The sequence below is a fragment of the Mastigoproctus giganteus genome, chromosome 1, assembly GCF_048544385.1.
Source record: "Mastigoproctus giganteus isolate SK-2022 chromosome 1, ASM4854438v1, whole genome shotgun sequence".
Taxonomy (NCBI): Eukaryota; Metazoa; Arthropoda; class Arachnida; order Uropygi; family Thelyphonidae; genus Mastigoproctus; species Mastigoproctus giganteus.
The window spans coordinates 210596028-210611764 of NC_143575.1; the positions used below are offsets into that span (position 1 = coordinate 210596028).

General features: G+C 36.4%; 1 protein-coding gene across 1 annotated transcript in view; it reads left to right on the top strand.

The window, feature by feature from the left end:
* The window catches only part of Stat92E (Signal transducer and transcription activator Stat92E), a 478242-nt gene that overhangs the window by 115564 nt on the left and 346941 nt on the right, over nt 1–15737 (top strand). The window contains exons 6-7 of the mRNA XM_090375942.1: nt 6155–6236; nt 13179–13312. Of these exons, the coding sequence (XP_090232068.1) occupies nt 6155–6236; nt 13179–13312 (216 nt within the window). The remainder of the gene's footprint in view (nt 1–6154; nt 6237–13178; nt 13313–15737) is intronic.

Below are 15737 nucleotides of genomic sequence, written 5' to 3' on the forward strand. Positions count from 1 at the left end.
AAACCAAAATTTTATTATATTAAAGACGAGTGCAAATTTGATTGAATAAAATTATTCAAAACAAGGTCTCATAGAAGAGTAAACAATCCATAGCAAGAGAATAATCATTATGTACCACAGTGTTGTTGATGAAATAAATCTACAAATTGTTAACCATGATCAAGCGAACTGATTATAAACTCTTGATTATGCCCATATAATACTCTAATTACTAATCATTCATATGATATGAGCATAATCAAATGATATCAGTAGTTAGGAATTTTTAATCATTTGAATGATATGAGCATTTAGTTACTATTAATAATCATTCAGATGATAGTGTAATTGAATTAATTTATTATAACCATTTGATTGTGCCTATCATTACTTAAATTAATTTTTAAAATTGTTTACAGGGTATAAGAGTGTTTTTAATTCCTACTTAGCCCTGCTGAAAAATCTCCCCATGTTCATTGCTGGCATCATTCACGTTTGGGAAGAGGGATTGAGATGTGAAGTAAAAAACGAATTTTTAAGCTCATATTACAACCCAGGTGTATATTACTTTGCTGATCTTTATTCCCTAAAATGTTTTTACAGAGTAATTCGAAGGCATTCCGCATGCTTTTTCATGTCTGTCAAGGAGGATTTTGTCAAAATAACTTTCTTTCAGTAACATCTTGATTTGAGAACCTATTAATATTCCCACTCTTATCTTTCTGTTATTAAGTCCATGAAATTTTTGTTTCATTTCAGAGTATCAGAAACTATCCTTTGTGTAATGGTTTTACGAACTTTTTTCTTAAACGTAATTTGATATGAAGAGGGAGGAATAAAATCTTTTTCTTATAAAAGTGATTGACTGGGAGTGTTTTTCTTTCCAGAAATATATGCTCTTTGAGATTACCAAATCTTGACAATATAATGGGTAACCCTAGCTTTGCTGTCTTCATACATGAAATAGCAAATTTTTTGAAACCATTTTCAATTGTGCAACTTGGTTTCACAAATTTAAAGTGCAGCTACTTTTAGATCTCAACAAATTTTCCAGTTATATCTTGTGTAATTAATTTTCTGATGAGTAATTCCATAGTTTTATAGGATTCCTTTAAAAGGATAGCACATCCAATTGATGCAGATGGTTAAGTATTTCCATTGTGCAGTACCAGAACCTTACACAACAATTTGACAAATCTATAAAAAGCTTTCTGTCTTAAGGGTTATGTTTGTAACCTAGAGCATCCATTAAGCCATCAGTATTATTGTAAAAAATGAGATCTCATGATGTAGAGAAAAACTATTTAAATCCTTCTGGTGGCTGCAAATCCAGATTCTTTTTGTTTTGCAAGAAAAAAAAAAGTTCCATCCCTGGTACTCAAGAGTCCATTTTGACTCTTAGAAATATTTGTCTTGAATCAAGTCATTTGGTTGCATTTAATTAATCGAGTGAAGTTGACTTTGACTCTTTTGGGTTTGTATATATTCTTTGTTGTTGTCAGACACTTCATTTGTTAATTTGCATATTGGAGGATGCTTAGGGAATGACATATTATCAAAATGAGCTATTATTATTAGATTAGGACTTTTGAATTTTCTTATATTTAGATAAAAGCCAAAAATCTTGTTTAAACAAAAGTAGCAGTCCTTAAAATCTTTTCTTCCTGCCATATCATTGGTATTACAAATTGCACAAATGTAATTTTTCCATTCATACATACTCGAAGTGTCACTGCACAATATGTATGAGAAGGTGTGTGGGGTCTGAGGTTTACCTTAATTTCCTGTTTTGCAGCCAAAATACAGATTGTAGGCTTCTTTGGTGATAGACGAAATTGTTGTTCTGTTTTTTGCTGTCAATTACACACTCTCCACAAACATAACAAAAACTGTTAGGTTTACTAACATACTGATTTGACATTTTAGTTCTCATACAATAAATGTTTCATTTGAACTCAGAAACAGCTGACACAGAGTTGTACACAAATCATTAATTTCATACATAGAAACCAACATAGTACTGTGCTGATTTGCAGCTTAGTGGTATTTATATCACAACATAACCCTGTTGGTCATAACATGTGATGTCATATAGCAACATGTTACACATTTAACAACTACTTAGAGTTGTTAATAACTCTTAATAATTTGAGGCCAATCGCTGAGTGGTCACAGGAAAATGACATTTTCAAATGTAATTGCAGTTTATGACTTTGTCAAGTAAATTTACTGAAAGATGTAACTACCATAAGGGGTAAAGGGTAGGGTTTTTCCCCATAAAGGTGACTACAGTGATCTCAGATAATTTTTAAATTCTATACAATGGGACCAACTGATGATGTTACCAACAGCAAATTCTAAATGGGAAGTGTCCAAGAAATTAATCTTGGAAGCTACTAGGCTTTTCATACTAATTAAGAAATATTGTTCAAGGTTTCGGCCTAAATGGATGTCAGGTGAACTAATGAGACTCATGGCAGAGAAGAAAAATGCATAGGATGCATATAAACAATCATGTGAAACAGAACCCTGTGGTAGATATAAGCTGGTCTGTAATCAAGTCACAAAAGAGGTTAGACAGACGAAGACAGATTAAGAGAAATCCTTGGCAAAAGATGCAAAGAAAAACAGCAAAGAATTCTTTACTTATGTAAACTCTAGAAGAAAAGGGATGAATCAGATTGGACCACTTGATACTGATGGTTCAACTGTTAATGATCCTGCTCAGGTAGCTGACAGACTGAATCAGTGATTTGCATCTATGTTCACACATTAGGAGATATTCAGGCAGGGGAATGCCAGAATTTTATTGAACTCTAGTAAGGAGCTACTATTGATTTTGTAATAACTGAGACCAAAGTGGAAGCGAAATTGTTGAAGTTAAACATAAGAAAAGCACCTGGGTTTGGATAGGATCTATCCAGTTATATTAAAGGAGGCAGCAAAGGAAGTAAGCAAACCCTTAGCCATAATTATGAGAGCTTCGTTGGACTCAGGGGAGGTCCCCATGGACTTGAGATGTGCAAATGTATCCCCAATTCACAAAAGTGGGATCAAAGGGTGATACAAGTAATTACAGACCTGATAGTTTAACTTGTGTTGTGGGGAAATTAATGGAAACACTGGTTAAAGAAGCACTGCAGGATCATCTAGACAAGACTGCAGTTGTAGTTCAGACACAGCATAGGTTTGTTAAGGGGGAAGTCTTGTCTGACCATTTTGATTGGATACTATGATGTGGTCACAAAGGAAATAGATGCAAAAAATAATTATAATTTTGATATCATATACTTGGATTTTAGGAAATCTTTCGATACTGTTGCACATGGGAGACTACTGTACAAATTGGAGCTGTATGGCATTAATTGCAAATTGCTGCTGTGGATAAAGGGGTGGTTCAGTGGGAGAAGACTGAGAGTGGTAATCAGTGGACACTGCTCTTTGTGAACTAATGGTATTACTGGAGGCCCCGGGGGTTCAGTGTTGGGCCCATTGTTGTTTTCTGTATTTATTAATGATATCAATGAAGGTTATATCAGGCTTAATGTCCAAGTTTGCAGACTATACGAAAGTTGGCAATGTTGTTAATGAAACTGACAGTATGCTACTGAAACAGAATCTAGAAAAATTGAACAGATGGGCTGAGAGGTGGCAACTGAAGTTTAACATTGACAAATGTAAAGTACAGTCAGTCCTCGTATAACACTTGTTTACACTACACTAATTCGATCATACATGATTTATAAATAGGAGAACGATATCTTATGTAACACGAACCAACTTCATTTATGCAAGATTCGCCATTTGTGTTTACAAGAAATGGCAGTCGAATGCGGAATCACCCCAACTGAATGCAACACGATAGGAATGAAGAGAAGATTCTGGAAATGTATTTATTTGTTTTATATCAGTGAAGGGGAACACATTTCACCATAATAATGTAAAAACCCACACAATTCCAGCTATCGGTATTATCGCAAATGCAATTAGATCGAGTTTATAACAGATTCCACTAGCGGAAATGCAACTGGAAATTGTTTTTATTGTTTTATGGTAGTAACCCCTAGAAATGTGCTTTAGTAAAATGTGAGGTGTTAATAGTGTATCTCTGCCTTTACGGTGTTGTTTATTCAGTTGCTACACATGTGCAGCTTTGTTTATATGTATCAAGCATGCCCCCTCGTTTTGTAATTGTGCTTTATTCCCTAAAAATGAGTAAAATACTTAAGTTGTGAAAAGGAAGCGTCCTGGTGAAGACACTGCAGATTCACAGAGAAAAAGAAAAGCAATATCGATAAACAAAGGCGGACTGGGTCGAAAATTCTTACCCGGGAAAATTTGTAGTGGCCTCATACTATCGTTTATGGCCAAAATCACACCAGCCTCTGGCCCACCGGGGTTTCCCCGGTAAGGTTTATGGCCAGTCTGCCTCTGTCGATAGAGAAAAAAAATATGAAATTGTGAAACGCTTTGAGCGAAATGAAAGACCATGTGATATTGCACGTGGTACAGACCTAAATGAGGCAATGCTGAGAATTACAAAGAATGTAGAGAAAATAAAAACAACTTTTATAGCAAGAACAACCCAAAGTGTAATTAAAATCCATTAGATTAAGACACAAAGAATTGGAAGAGATGAAACGGCTGTCATCTGTTTGGATGGAAAATCAAACAAAAAACATGTTTGCTTATGATAGAAGCAAAAGCATTAGCAATATTTTATTACGTAATAGTCGTAATAAAATACGTAAGTATTTTATTACGATTATTTATTGTGTTTGGTAATGTTTTGGTTTCAAATGTGTGTTCAATCTTAGGTGGTCGGCACCTAACCCTATTTTTCCCATAGGGCCTGTTGTTTATATTGCTATATGAGGACTGACTGTACTGCATGTGGGTAGCAGTAACCCCAGAGTGACATATCAACTGGGTGGAACTACACTCAGCGTATTAGAGAATGAAAGAGACCTGGGGATAATTGTGCAGTCAGCTATGAAGCTTTCTGGGCAGTGCAGACAGTCTGCAAGAGTAGCTCATGCTGTCTTGTCAATGATACACATTAATTTTTCTAGCAGGGATAAGGAGGTGATTATCCCCTTGTATAAGGCAATGGTCAGGTCACACCTTGAGTACTGTATACAGGTGTGGAGGCCTCATTTTAGGAAGGGTGTAGAGCCTGCTGGAATGAGCACAGAGAAGGGCACCGAGATTGGTGAGGGGAACAAAGGGGATTGCGCTTATGAAAAAAAGGCTTAAGTTCTGCAAATTGCAGCATCTGGAGACGCTAGGCACTTGCGAAATGATCTGTTTGAGGTGTATAAGGCCTTGAATGGTTTGAGATAAGCCCAGTGCTGATGGAATTCTTCCTCTTGCCTAGGGGACATAAATTGAAATTTAGGAAACACGGTTGTAGAATAGGTGTGTGGAAATTTGCCTTTAGTCAGCGGATGGTTGATTGCTGGAACAAACTTTCATCTGTCGTGGAAGCTGACAGCTTAAATAAATTCAAGGCAAAACTAGACACACTTGGAGATTAATGGATGGGTTAAATGGGAAGGTTTTTTTTTTTTTTTGGCTGATTCTGTATAAGATTGCTTTCTTGTATCATATGCCTCTGCTAATGCTAAATTTGTTTTTAATAAAAAATAAGGAAGGTTTTTAAAAATGTGACAGAATAGGAATATTCTGAAGTCATCTTTGTTATCAAGGAGAAAAGTACATTAAAACAGGTCTTGCTTTACCTGGAAAAGATATGTTTAAAAAAATATTGTTTAATTTTATGATGGACACAATGTGTTCAGTTACTTATATAGCAGTTATTCTAATCAGTCAGAAAAAACACAAGCGTTTCACTTTCATCAGTAGAAATGGATAATAATGTTCAGAAATATTTCATTAGCATAGGCAAAATTTTTTTAATAATGATATTTATTACCTTTATTCATCATTATTAATGAAAGGGGAAGTATGAGAAAGTAATACTTATTACTAATGGAACTCTTGTTTATTGAAGGCTATCAAAATCATTGTATTTAAAAAAGGTCAAGTTTTTATTAATTTAAAACACATATTAAGTTTTTACAGTGTATAGCTGTTTTTGTGGAAAGGTAATATATTAATTACATGTTGACTTATGTATTTGCCTTTATTTGTTAAAATGAACAAATATTTTCAGGAAACTGAAGAGGATCTTCGTAGGATGAATCAAGAACAGGAACATTTTGTTATTCAGTATCAAGAGAATTCTAAGTGTCAGGGTATTTTTTTATCTTTTTGTTTTTTTTTTTTTCTTTCCTACATTAATTTCTTAATTTATAGATAGTCATAATCTTTTGATAGCATTTATAAATGCATAATTATTAAAGCCAAATTAATAATCATGAAAACCTTTGTTAGGCACATGACACAATGTGGTGTTACATTTTTCTATTGCAAGGATGTCCATGATACTGTTGCCTTTGGCACTCTGTTTTAATAAGGCTGGTGGTCCAGTTCTCATTGAAGAGTGGAGGAATTCACTATGCAGGCTTTTTTAATTGGACTACAGTAAAGCAGTCTCAAGTGTAAGGGTTTCCTTCCCGTGTATGCAGGCTGCCCTAGAATACATGGATATGATAGACATTATATTCTAATGCCTTATTTGATTTAGCGCAAAGCAGAAGCAACCCAATGCAATTCAGTGAAACAATTTCTTTCTATGGAGAGCAGTTGAACGTCAACTTAAAGGTGTACATAGTAAAAAAACGGTCTCCCTAGAGGAGTGGTCAGGAGTAGGAGTGCAGTAGTACACGCTCTTTGAGTAGATCTGGATTCAAGACCCTGACTGCTAAATACGGTCGATCTGCCAACTCGCACTGAACCAGCGAGGCAGATTATCGTCCATTTCCCTCAGCATGAATTGTTGAGGAGGCTTCCATCCTGCCTAATGGCTGCAGGCAACTTAAAGGTGGACATAGTATTTGTGAATAATTATTCATTTAGGATGTACCAGAAAAATTATGCTACACTAAACATTGAATTGTAGAAATAAAACTGCATTAAATTTAGATAAATTCTGAATCACTTATGCTACATTTGGTGAATCAGAAAATGAAAAGAGGTACATATGTGGTCCCAGATGATAAAGACTTGTTTAACCAAAACATCTGTATAATTATTATATTTATCACTGCATATAGTATGAAATTTGTATTGATAATGGATTAAATTGCAGTTATTTCTACAATGCAGTATTCCATAGTGTATGATCTTAGTTCATTCCTTGCACCATGTCATTGAGGTAATACTATAATGTAGTCATTCATTTATTCCTAGAATGCTGTGGAAATTAATGCTTTGAGACTTTCATATCTATAAATTACAGATACTTCAGGCCCCCTGAATTTGCAAGGTCCCTGACCTCCAGGCTGAGCTAGCTCACATTACTAGTGTTAGTGTGTATGCATAAAGTGCCTATTGTCTATCTGACCATCTGCATCTAATTACTCAACTCCTAGTAGATAGATTTTCATAAAATTTTATATTCGGCTCTTTTAGAAAGGTTTTTTTGAGCAATCCTAAATTTTATTAAGATCTGACTTGTTTCTTCTCCAGATGGTTGTTGACTGTTCTGGTCTTTTGCAAAAGTAATTGGCTACAACTTTTGCCTATCTCTATTCCCCCCTCTATCAAAACTAGATGGTTCTATTGCCACTTCAACCAAAGATAAAGCTGACCTGCTAGCATCCTACCTTTCTTCTAACTCATGTATTGATGATCTTTGTAAACAATTTCTTGCCATTCCCAATACACTCCATACATGCCTCCTGTAATGTTCCAGCAGAAGGATTTTAAATAATTTTGATGCTAAGAAAGCTACAAATCCTGATGATATTTCTCCTTGTTCTCAAAACCTGTGGTCCTTAGCTTACTCCTGTTCTGTGCTGCCTTTTTACACTTTCTTATTTCACTGGTATTTTTCCTTAAGCTCGGGAATTTGCACATATCCAACCAGTTCCTAAAAATGGTGACAAAATCCTCTCATTCAATTATCATCCCATTGCACTTCTACTCTTTCTGAATTAATGGAGAAATCCATTAACTGCCAACTCCTAAACTATCTAGAAACTTTCTGTCTAATCAATGATCGCCAATGTGGATTCCACCAGTGTTGATCCACTGGTGATATATTGACTTAGGTTACCCATCTGGACAAATTCAGTGGATAAGTTTGATGAAACACAAGTAGTTGCTCTTGTGATATTTAAAAGGCTTTTGATTGCATATGACATTAAGGTCTTCTAAATAAGCTTCAGCGTTATGGATTGCTAATGTTTTTTGTAAATGGTATCAAGTTTTCTCTCTGACTTCTCACCGGAGGTGATGCTAGATGGATCCCTATCTTCTAACTTCTCCACTAATACTGGTGTTCCCCAAGGTTCAGTTCTTTCTCCCACTCTTTTCCTCTTGTATATTAATGGCCTTCTTCCATTGACAAGAAATTTTATCCATAGTTTTGCTGATGATAGCAGATTGCATTCCACCTTCCAGTTTGAGAAACCTTGTCCTGCACAAACAGCATCAACCTCTTGAATATCCACTACTAATTCCTTAAAACGCTGATGTCCAGGTAATTCTGCAGTGGGGCAGAATTAACTTAGTTAATTTTAATCCTTCTATAAAACTCAATCCTATCATATCTCAGAAAAAGGATTCTTCTGCTCCTATTATCTTCTATGACACTCAGATTTCTAGTTAAAATCACATATCTCTATTAGGGATTATCCTATCTTCTAATCTCTCTTGGCATAAGCACATCGAAAATACTACTTCCTCTGCATATAAAAAACTGCATTTTCTTTTTGCTCTTGGCATTAGTTTAATTCTGAAAAGCTGCTCACTTTGTGAAAATCTCAGATATGTTCTACCATTTAATATTGTTCCACATTTGGGCAATGCCCCATAACCTCTCCCAGCTTCTAGACTCCATTGAAAAGAGGTTAATTAATGACCATCTCTTGCAAAGTCTCACTCTACGGGTGCCTCCGTAGCCAGGTGGGAAGGAGCAGCAGTGCATAGCACACGCTTCTTGATTAGACCGGGGTTCGAGCCCGTCACCACCGGATGCAGAAAGGTCAGGGAATGACCACCGCCTATCCTGGAGCAATATGGCCTTAGTTGCTAATGCTCCTAAAAAACCAAATAACAAACATCTCTCTCTACTCTGTCTCATAGAAGTTCTGTTTCTGCTGCATGCCTTTTCTATAGATACTTCTGTGGGCACTGTTCTGAATTGGCTTCTATAATTCCCTCTTTTTTCCAAACCAGTCAAACATGTGCTGCAACCAGTCAGCATCCTTTTACTTCCAGCTTCAATTTTACAGAACCAACTTTTCTTCTTTCTCATTTATTCATTCAACTTCTGTTTTTCAGAAAAATCTTCCTCCACACAAATTTCCTGAACATTACATCTACTGAAATTTAAGTCTAATGATAACAAGTGTCTTCTTTTGTCTTCCCAACCCTCAACCCATGTATATTACTAAGTGTTATAGGTGTTATACCTTTTGCATGTGGGGTTTCATATATATATATATACACTGTGCTGCCACTTTATTAGGTATACCAGCCAATAGCATGTTGAGCCTGCTTTAGCCTTCAAAACAGCTTGAATTCGTCTAGGCATGGATTGAACAAGATGCTGAAAATATTGTGCAGGAATGGAGTACCATGCAGACATGAGTGTGCCACGCAGTTCCTTGAGATTCAACGGATCACCATTTCATAGTGATTCGGGCTTTGTGCACCAGCTCATTATCCTGTTGGAAGTTAACCATCTGACTGAGGATAAACTGTCAACATGAATGGATGCACTTGGTCAGCAATGATGTTTAGATATGATGTGGCATTCAGACGTGAATCTATGGCTATCAATGGACCCAACGTGTGCCAAGTAAACATTCCCCACACCATAACACTGCCCCCACCACCTTGCACAGTAATCATCATACATGACTGGTCCATGGATTCATGTTGTTTTTGCCAAATTCTGAGCCTTCCATCAACATGATGCACCAGGAACTTTGACTCATCAGGCCAAGCAACTGTTTTCCAATCCTCAATAGTCCAGTGCTGGTGTTGCTGTGCCCACAGGAGACATGCTCTCTTGTTCTTCATTGATAACAAAGGTACTCAATATGGCTGTCGGCTGTTGTAGCCCATTCACGACAAAGTGCGACTGGTGGTCCGTCGCGATATTTTGTTCTGTGCACCAGGGTTGTATTCTGACATGGTGTGCGACATTGTGGCGAGTCTGTTTGCTTGCACAATTCTAGCCATCCTCCTCTGACCTTTCTCATCAACAAGTGATTTTCTTCCACAGGAGTGCCGTTGAGAGGATGTTTTCTTTTTGTTGCACCATTCTCAATACACCCTTGAAACTGTTGTGCGTGAAAAGTTCAGGAGACCTGCCGTTTCAGAGATGCTTTGTCCAGCACGTCTTACACCTACTACCATACCACGTTCGAAGTCCGTTAGATCACTCCTTCTCTCCATTCTTGTTATGATTTGTACGCTTAACTGATACTAGAAAGGTTTTCTGCTGCAGCTATATCCACAACTGTGGTCATGTGACTTGCAACGTTGTGGGACGAACCATTTGTGTGCACAGCAGGGGTGTACCTAATAAAGTGGCAGCACAGTGTATATTAAAAAAAAAAAAAAAAAAAAAAAACACTTGTAATAACCACTTAGAAGCGAGGTGAGCTCTGTAATCCCTAGCCCTTTACAGCATTATGTGTTTGCCTTCACCTAAATGTTTTTGATTTGTTTTGAACATTTCATCAGTGAAGGAAAGCAGTATTATTTGGAGGTCGATGAAACATTTTGAACATCCTTGACAAACTTTTAATTTGGTAATTTAACTCAGTGCCATTATTCATGACATTATCCTGTATTTGTGCATCATCAACAAGATGCATGCCTAAATTACTATGTTACTTGTCAACAGTAAACCAGCATTACTAACTTGTAGCATGAAATGCCCTTTTTTCATTTTTCAATTGATTTTGCTACATAATACCTTACAAAGATCACATAACACTGATTTTAAGTGTTGTCAGGACTTAGATTTTATATAAATTTTACTGTTAGGACATTATCTTTGTTGTTAGAACATATATTTTATATAAATCTTATTGCTATTCCAGTTGATATGCATTTTTGATGATGAACATTTTACATTTTTGAGCCCATCTCTGTTATACTGTTTATACTGTTGGAAAATTGTATAAGTGTACTTTTAGCTGCAACCCCCCCCCCCACATCATAGTATTGTAAATTTGGCTTGGATCAGACTATAAACAAATGAGTTATGAACAGCTAATGCTAAAATTAAAATGTTGGATGGAATTATCCTCCCACCCCACAAATCAGGATATTCAAGAACCCCAGTGGGTCAAACAGCTGTGTTTGAATTTGGTTTTAATATCAAACTGTAAACATATCTTATTAGGGTGGAGATGTAAACACACAACATTCCCATGAACCAGACCAGTATTTGGAAAGTAGACTAAAAAAAAGTAACAGTTTTTGGAACATTTTTAAACCTGACTGGTGGGATGCCTAATAACATTTGTTTACAGTCAATTGGAAAAGTGTTATCTCCATGTCAAACAACGGTCAGAACATCAGGAGAAGTAGTGCATGTGATCAAGGGACTAGCAGAAGTTCTAGAACACATTATGCTGTTTGCAGTGTTAATAGTGTGTTAAAATTGGTAGTTACCTTTTAACATAACCACAAAATTTGGAATAAATATTTTCAAGATTGACACTAATAAATCATTTTTTATAAAATTATACTACAGAACAAATATAAACTATTACTATTAATAGGGATCAAGAGACATAGTCATGGCAACTAAGAAAAAAGCATGGTAACTAGTATTGTTTGTTCAGTTTAGTAGCTCTTAAGTTGAACTGCCAATTCTTTGTTTCATAGTTGCCATGGTCTGTATCCTGCAAGGACTGGCATTACTTTTATCAAAGGTACAGTACAATGGACTTGTGGTATCAATGTTGAACCATCAGCAGCATTATTTTACAGAATGAATCTTACTGGTTGAAGGAACATGATGAAAAATAATAGCCCAATCAGTCATATTGAGCTTTCATTAGGATATGGCCAAAATTAGTAACTGAGAGAGAACTTCAAATTAGTTTCTTATTCAACATGGATAAAGAAAATTTATTCTTTATGCTGTCATTTTGTGACATTCCAGTCCTATCATACATACAGAATTAATGATATTTGTGACATTCTAGGCCTGTCGTGTGGTACATGCTGATGCATTTTAACTGAAAATTTAACACAAGCCAACTGCTACAAAGTTTGTGTCCCTTTGCCTCACTGAGTGACAAACAGAAACAGAACTGGATTTCTGTGTTCAGGCACCAGGCACAGGCCGAAAGGACAGAAACCTCCTTTCCATAGTCATAACAGTGGCCGAAAGTTTGGTGTATGGTTATGACCCAGAAACAAAGCAACAGTTCTCCCACTGGAAAAGTGTTATCTCCATGTCCAAAAAAGGCATGGCAGGTCAGATCAAACATCAAGAGCATGCTGATTGATTTCTTCAACACTGAAGGAATTGTTCCTCACGAGTCCCTTCCTCCAGGCCAATCTGTAAATGTACAGTTCTACATTAGGATCCTAAGGTATTTGAGGGAAGTTGTCAGGAGAAAATGTCAAAACAAGTGGCACACTCAGGATTGGCTTTTGCATTATGTCAATGTGCCAATCTACATGGCTTCGTCAGTTCAGTAGTTTATTTTCGTCACCTGACTGACCCCCTGTGACTTCTTTCCCCAAAATGAACATCCTATCAAAAGGATGAGGATTTGAAGGTGTTGCAGAGATTCAATCTGAATTGTAGGAAGCATTGCAAAACAGGAATTTCGGAGATGCGTCAAACAGTGGGAGAAGCACTGGGACTGATGTCTGAACTCTGGAGGGGTCTGTCTTGAAGGGGACAACACCATGTAACTAACTTAAGTCTGAATTATATATTTTTTGTTTGTAGTTTGTTCATACTAAATTTGATTATTTATTTATTTATTGGCTTTTGGTGCTTTATTCCTGTTTCACCTTGCATCACTTAATTTTACATCTTTAATTTCTGTTTTGTATTTTGTAAATTTGCACATTTTATTCTCATGTAGCTCGGATACAACAGCTGACATCACAGTCAAATGGTCAAACAAATATGGAACTATTAGCCAAGCTTCAAAAAGATAAGGAACTATTTGATCAAGCATTACGCCAGAAACTTGCACATCTTGGGCAGATGAGGCTGGTAAGAAATCAAAATGTTACATTGTTTATTCATAAATCATCCATTAAGAACATAGTTTATATAGTCTGCTCATGACAGCAAGTGCAACTGGGGCTAAACCACTTAATAAATGGAATGTGAAAGAGGTACAATTGTTAGGTTAATTGCACTGCACCAGTAGCCTAATTGACTGAATGTAGAGCAACTGCAACTAGTTTTTTGGTGAACATAATAAATGAAAAAAAAAAAAAAAAATAACACCACTCTTATAACTTAGTTTAGGCTGAATATTAAACATATTCTTTACTACTTCATCTCTGTTTCAGAGAATATATTTTCCAGTTAATTGTGCTTTCATATCTCTTCCTTTTGTGAACAGGCTATAATTGTGCATGTTTGTGCTGATAACCCTGAAACAAAAGTATGTTTATATTTAATTGTTTCCTATACGTATTTTGTACTGATTCCAGTGGATTCATTGGTTTTTCTGTAGAGTTAGTATTTTGGAAGAAATTTGTGGTTTTATTTTTATTTTGCAACATTTGTATATATTATGTAAGTGCATACAAATTTAGTAATATTTGTATAATAATTTTTTTTTGGAGTTTTGTATTCTGCTAGATGAGGTGTAAGTTATTTCCAGACTTGTTTGGCTGTGTGGACATTATATAGCCGAAGCAGATGAAGCATAACGTCATTGGTGGCACCAGGTTTTGCAGTGCATGTGAATCCTATTTTAGAATTCCCTTTGTTGATCAAGATGAGTTGTAAAACTTCATTGCTGCTGTGCTAGTTGCAGGTCAATATTAGAGAGATGTTTTTTTTTTTTTTTTAATGAAAACCCCAAACACGAGAGGTATTAAAACATATAGTACTTAGTACCGGGCCGACCGGGCTAGCCGAGTGGGTAAAGTACCTACCCGGCAACCCAAAGGTCGCGGGTTCGATTCCCGCCTCGGGCTTGGATCAAAGTACTGCAAAAACCTTGGGAGGTGCAATATGGCCACAGAAGCCGATGCGCCAACAACTACCAAATCAAACCAAATCAATCACTTAGTACCGTGCTTGGGTTGGAGGTTGAGAAGACGAAAGAAGATATTTGTTGACATTAATAAACTTGAACTTCTGTATACTAATTTTCAGGAAATACATATGAAGGAAGGTTGTTCCAGAAAATGGCTGTTGAATGAATAAACAGGGAAGATGAAAAGTTGGTTCTGTGAGTTTGAAGTTGGACAGTAAATGGATGTTGGCTGGTGGGGGCATGTGTTCAGACTATTTTGAAAGAGAGTGTGGGAATTATAGAAGCCAATTCAGAAGAACTGTGCCCATGGAATTATCTGTAGAAAAGGCATGCAGCAGAAACAGTACGTCTATGAGACAGCAAGTGGAGAGCCTCTGTTAGAGAGGAGTCATTAATTAACCTAACTGTCCTCTTCTGAATGGAATCTAGAAGCCTGAGAGAGGTTTTGGGGGCACCACCCCAGATGTGGGAACAATATTCCATGGTAGAGCGGATTTTTGTGATTTGTACACTGTTTGGAAGAAAAGTAATGCCTAGAGTGAAAGAGAAAACCAAGTTTTTTAGATGCGGATGGAGCAATATTTGTAATGTGCTTGTGAAGAGAGAGTAGAAGTCAGGGTAATCCCCAAAACAGATATATCATTTTGCCTAGAAACCGGAGTGTCACTAAAGAAAAGCATAGGAGCAGAAGAATCCTTTTTGTGAGATATACGACAAGACTGAATTTTAGAAGGATTGAAATCACCTAAGTTGTCTTTGCCCAACTGGAGATCGGCATTTAAGGAATTGGTAGCGGATATTCGAGAAGTTGAAGCTGATTGAGTAGGGCAAGGTTTTTCAAAATGGAAAGTGGAATGCAATGTGCTATCATCGGCAAAACTATGGATAAGATTTCCAGTCAATGGAAGAAGGTCATTAATATACAAGAGGAAAAGAGTGGGGGAAAGAACTGAACCTTGGTGGACACCAGCATTAGTGGAGAAGTTAGAAGACAGAGAGCTATCTACCATCATCCTCAGTAAGCGATCAGAGGGAAAACTGGATAACCAGTTACCAAAAACAGTAGGCAAACCATAAGATGGAAGCTTGTTTAGAAGACCTTCTATGCCAAACATGATCGAAAGCCTTTGAAATGTCAAGAGCAACTGCTTGTGTTTCACTGAACTTTTCCATTTGTTCTAATTAATCTGTTTTAAATCTGTTTTAATTTGTTCATAAATGGGTAACATAAGCCAGAATATCACCAGTGGATTGACACTAACTGAATCCATACTGGTGATCGTTAATCAGACGGAAGGTTTCTAGGTAGTTTAAGAATTGGCGGTTAATTGATTTCTCCATTACTTTAGAAAGAGTAGAAGTAATTGCAATAGGACAATAATTTGATGGGAAGAATTTGCCACCCTTTTTAGGAACTGACTG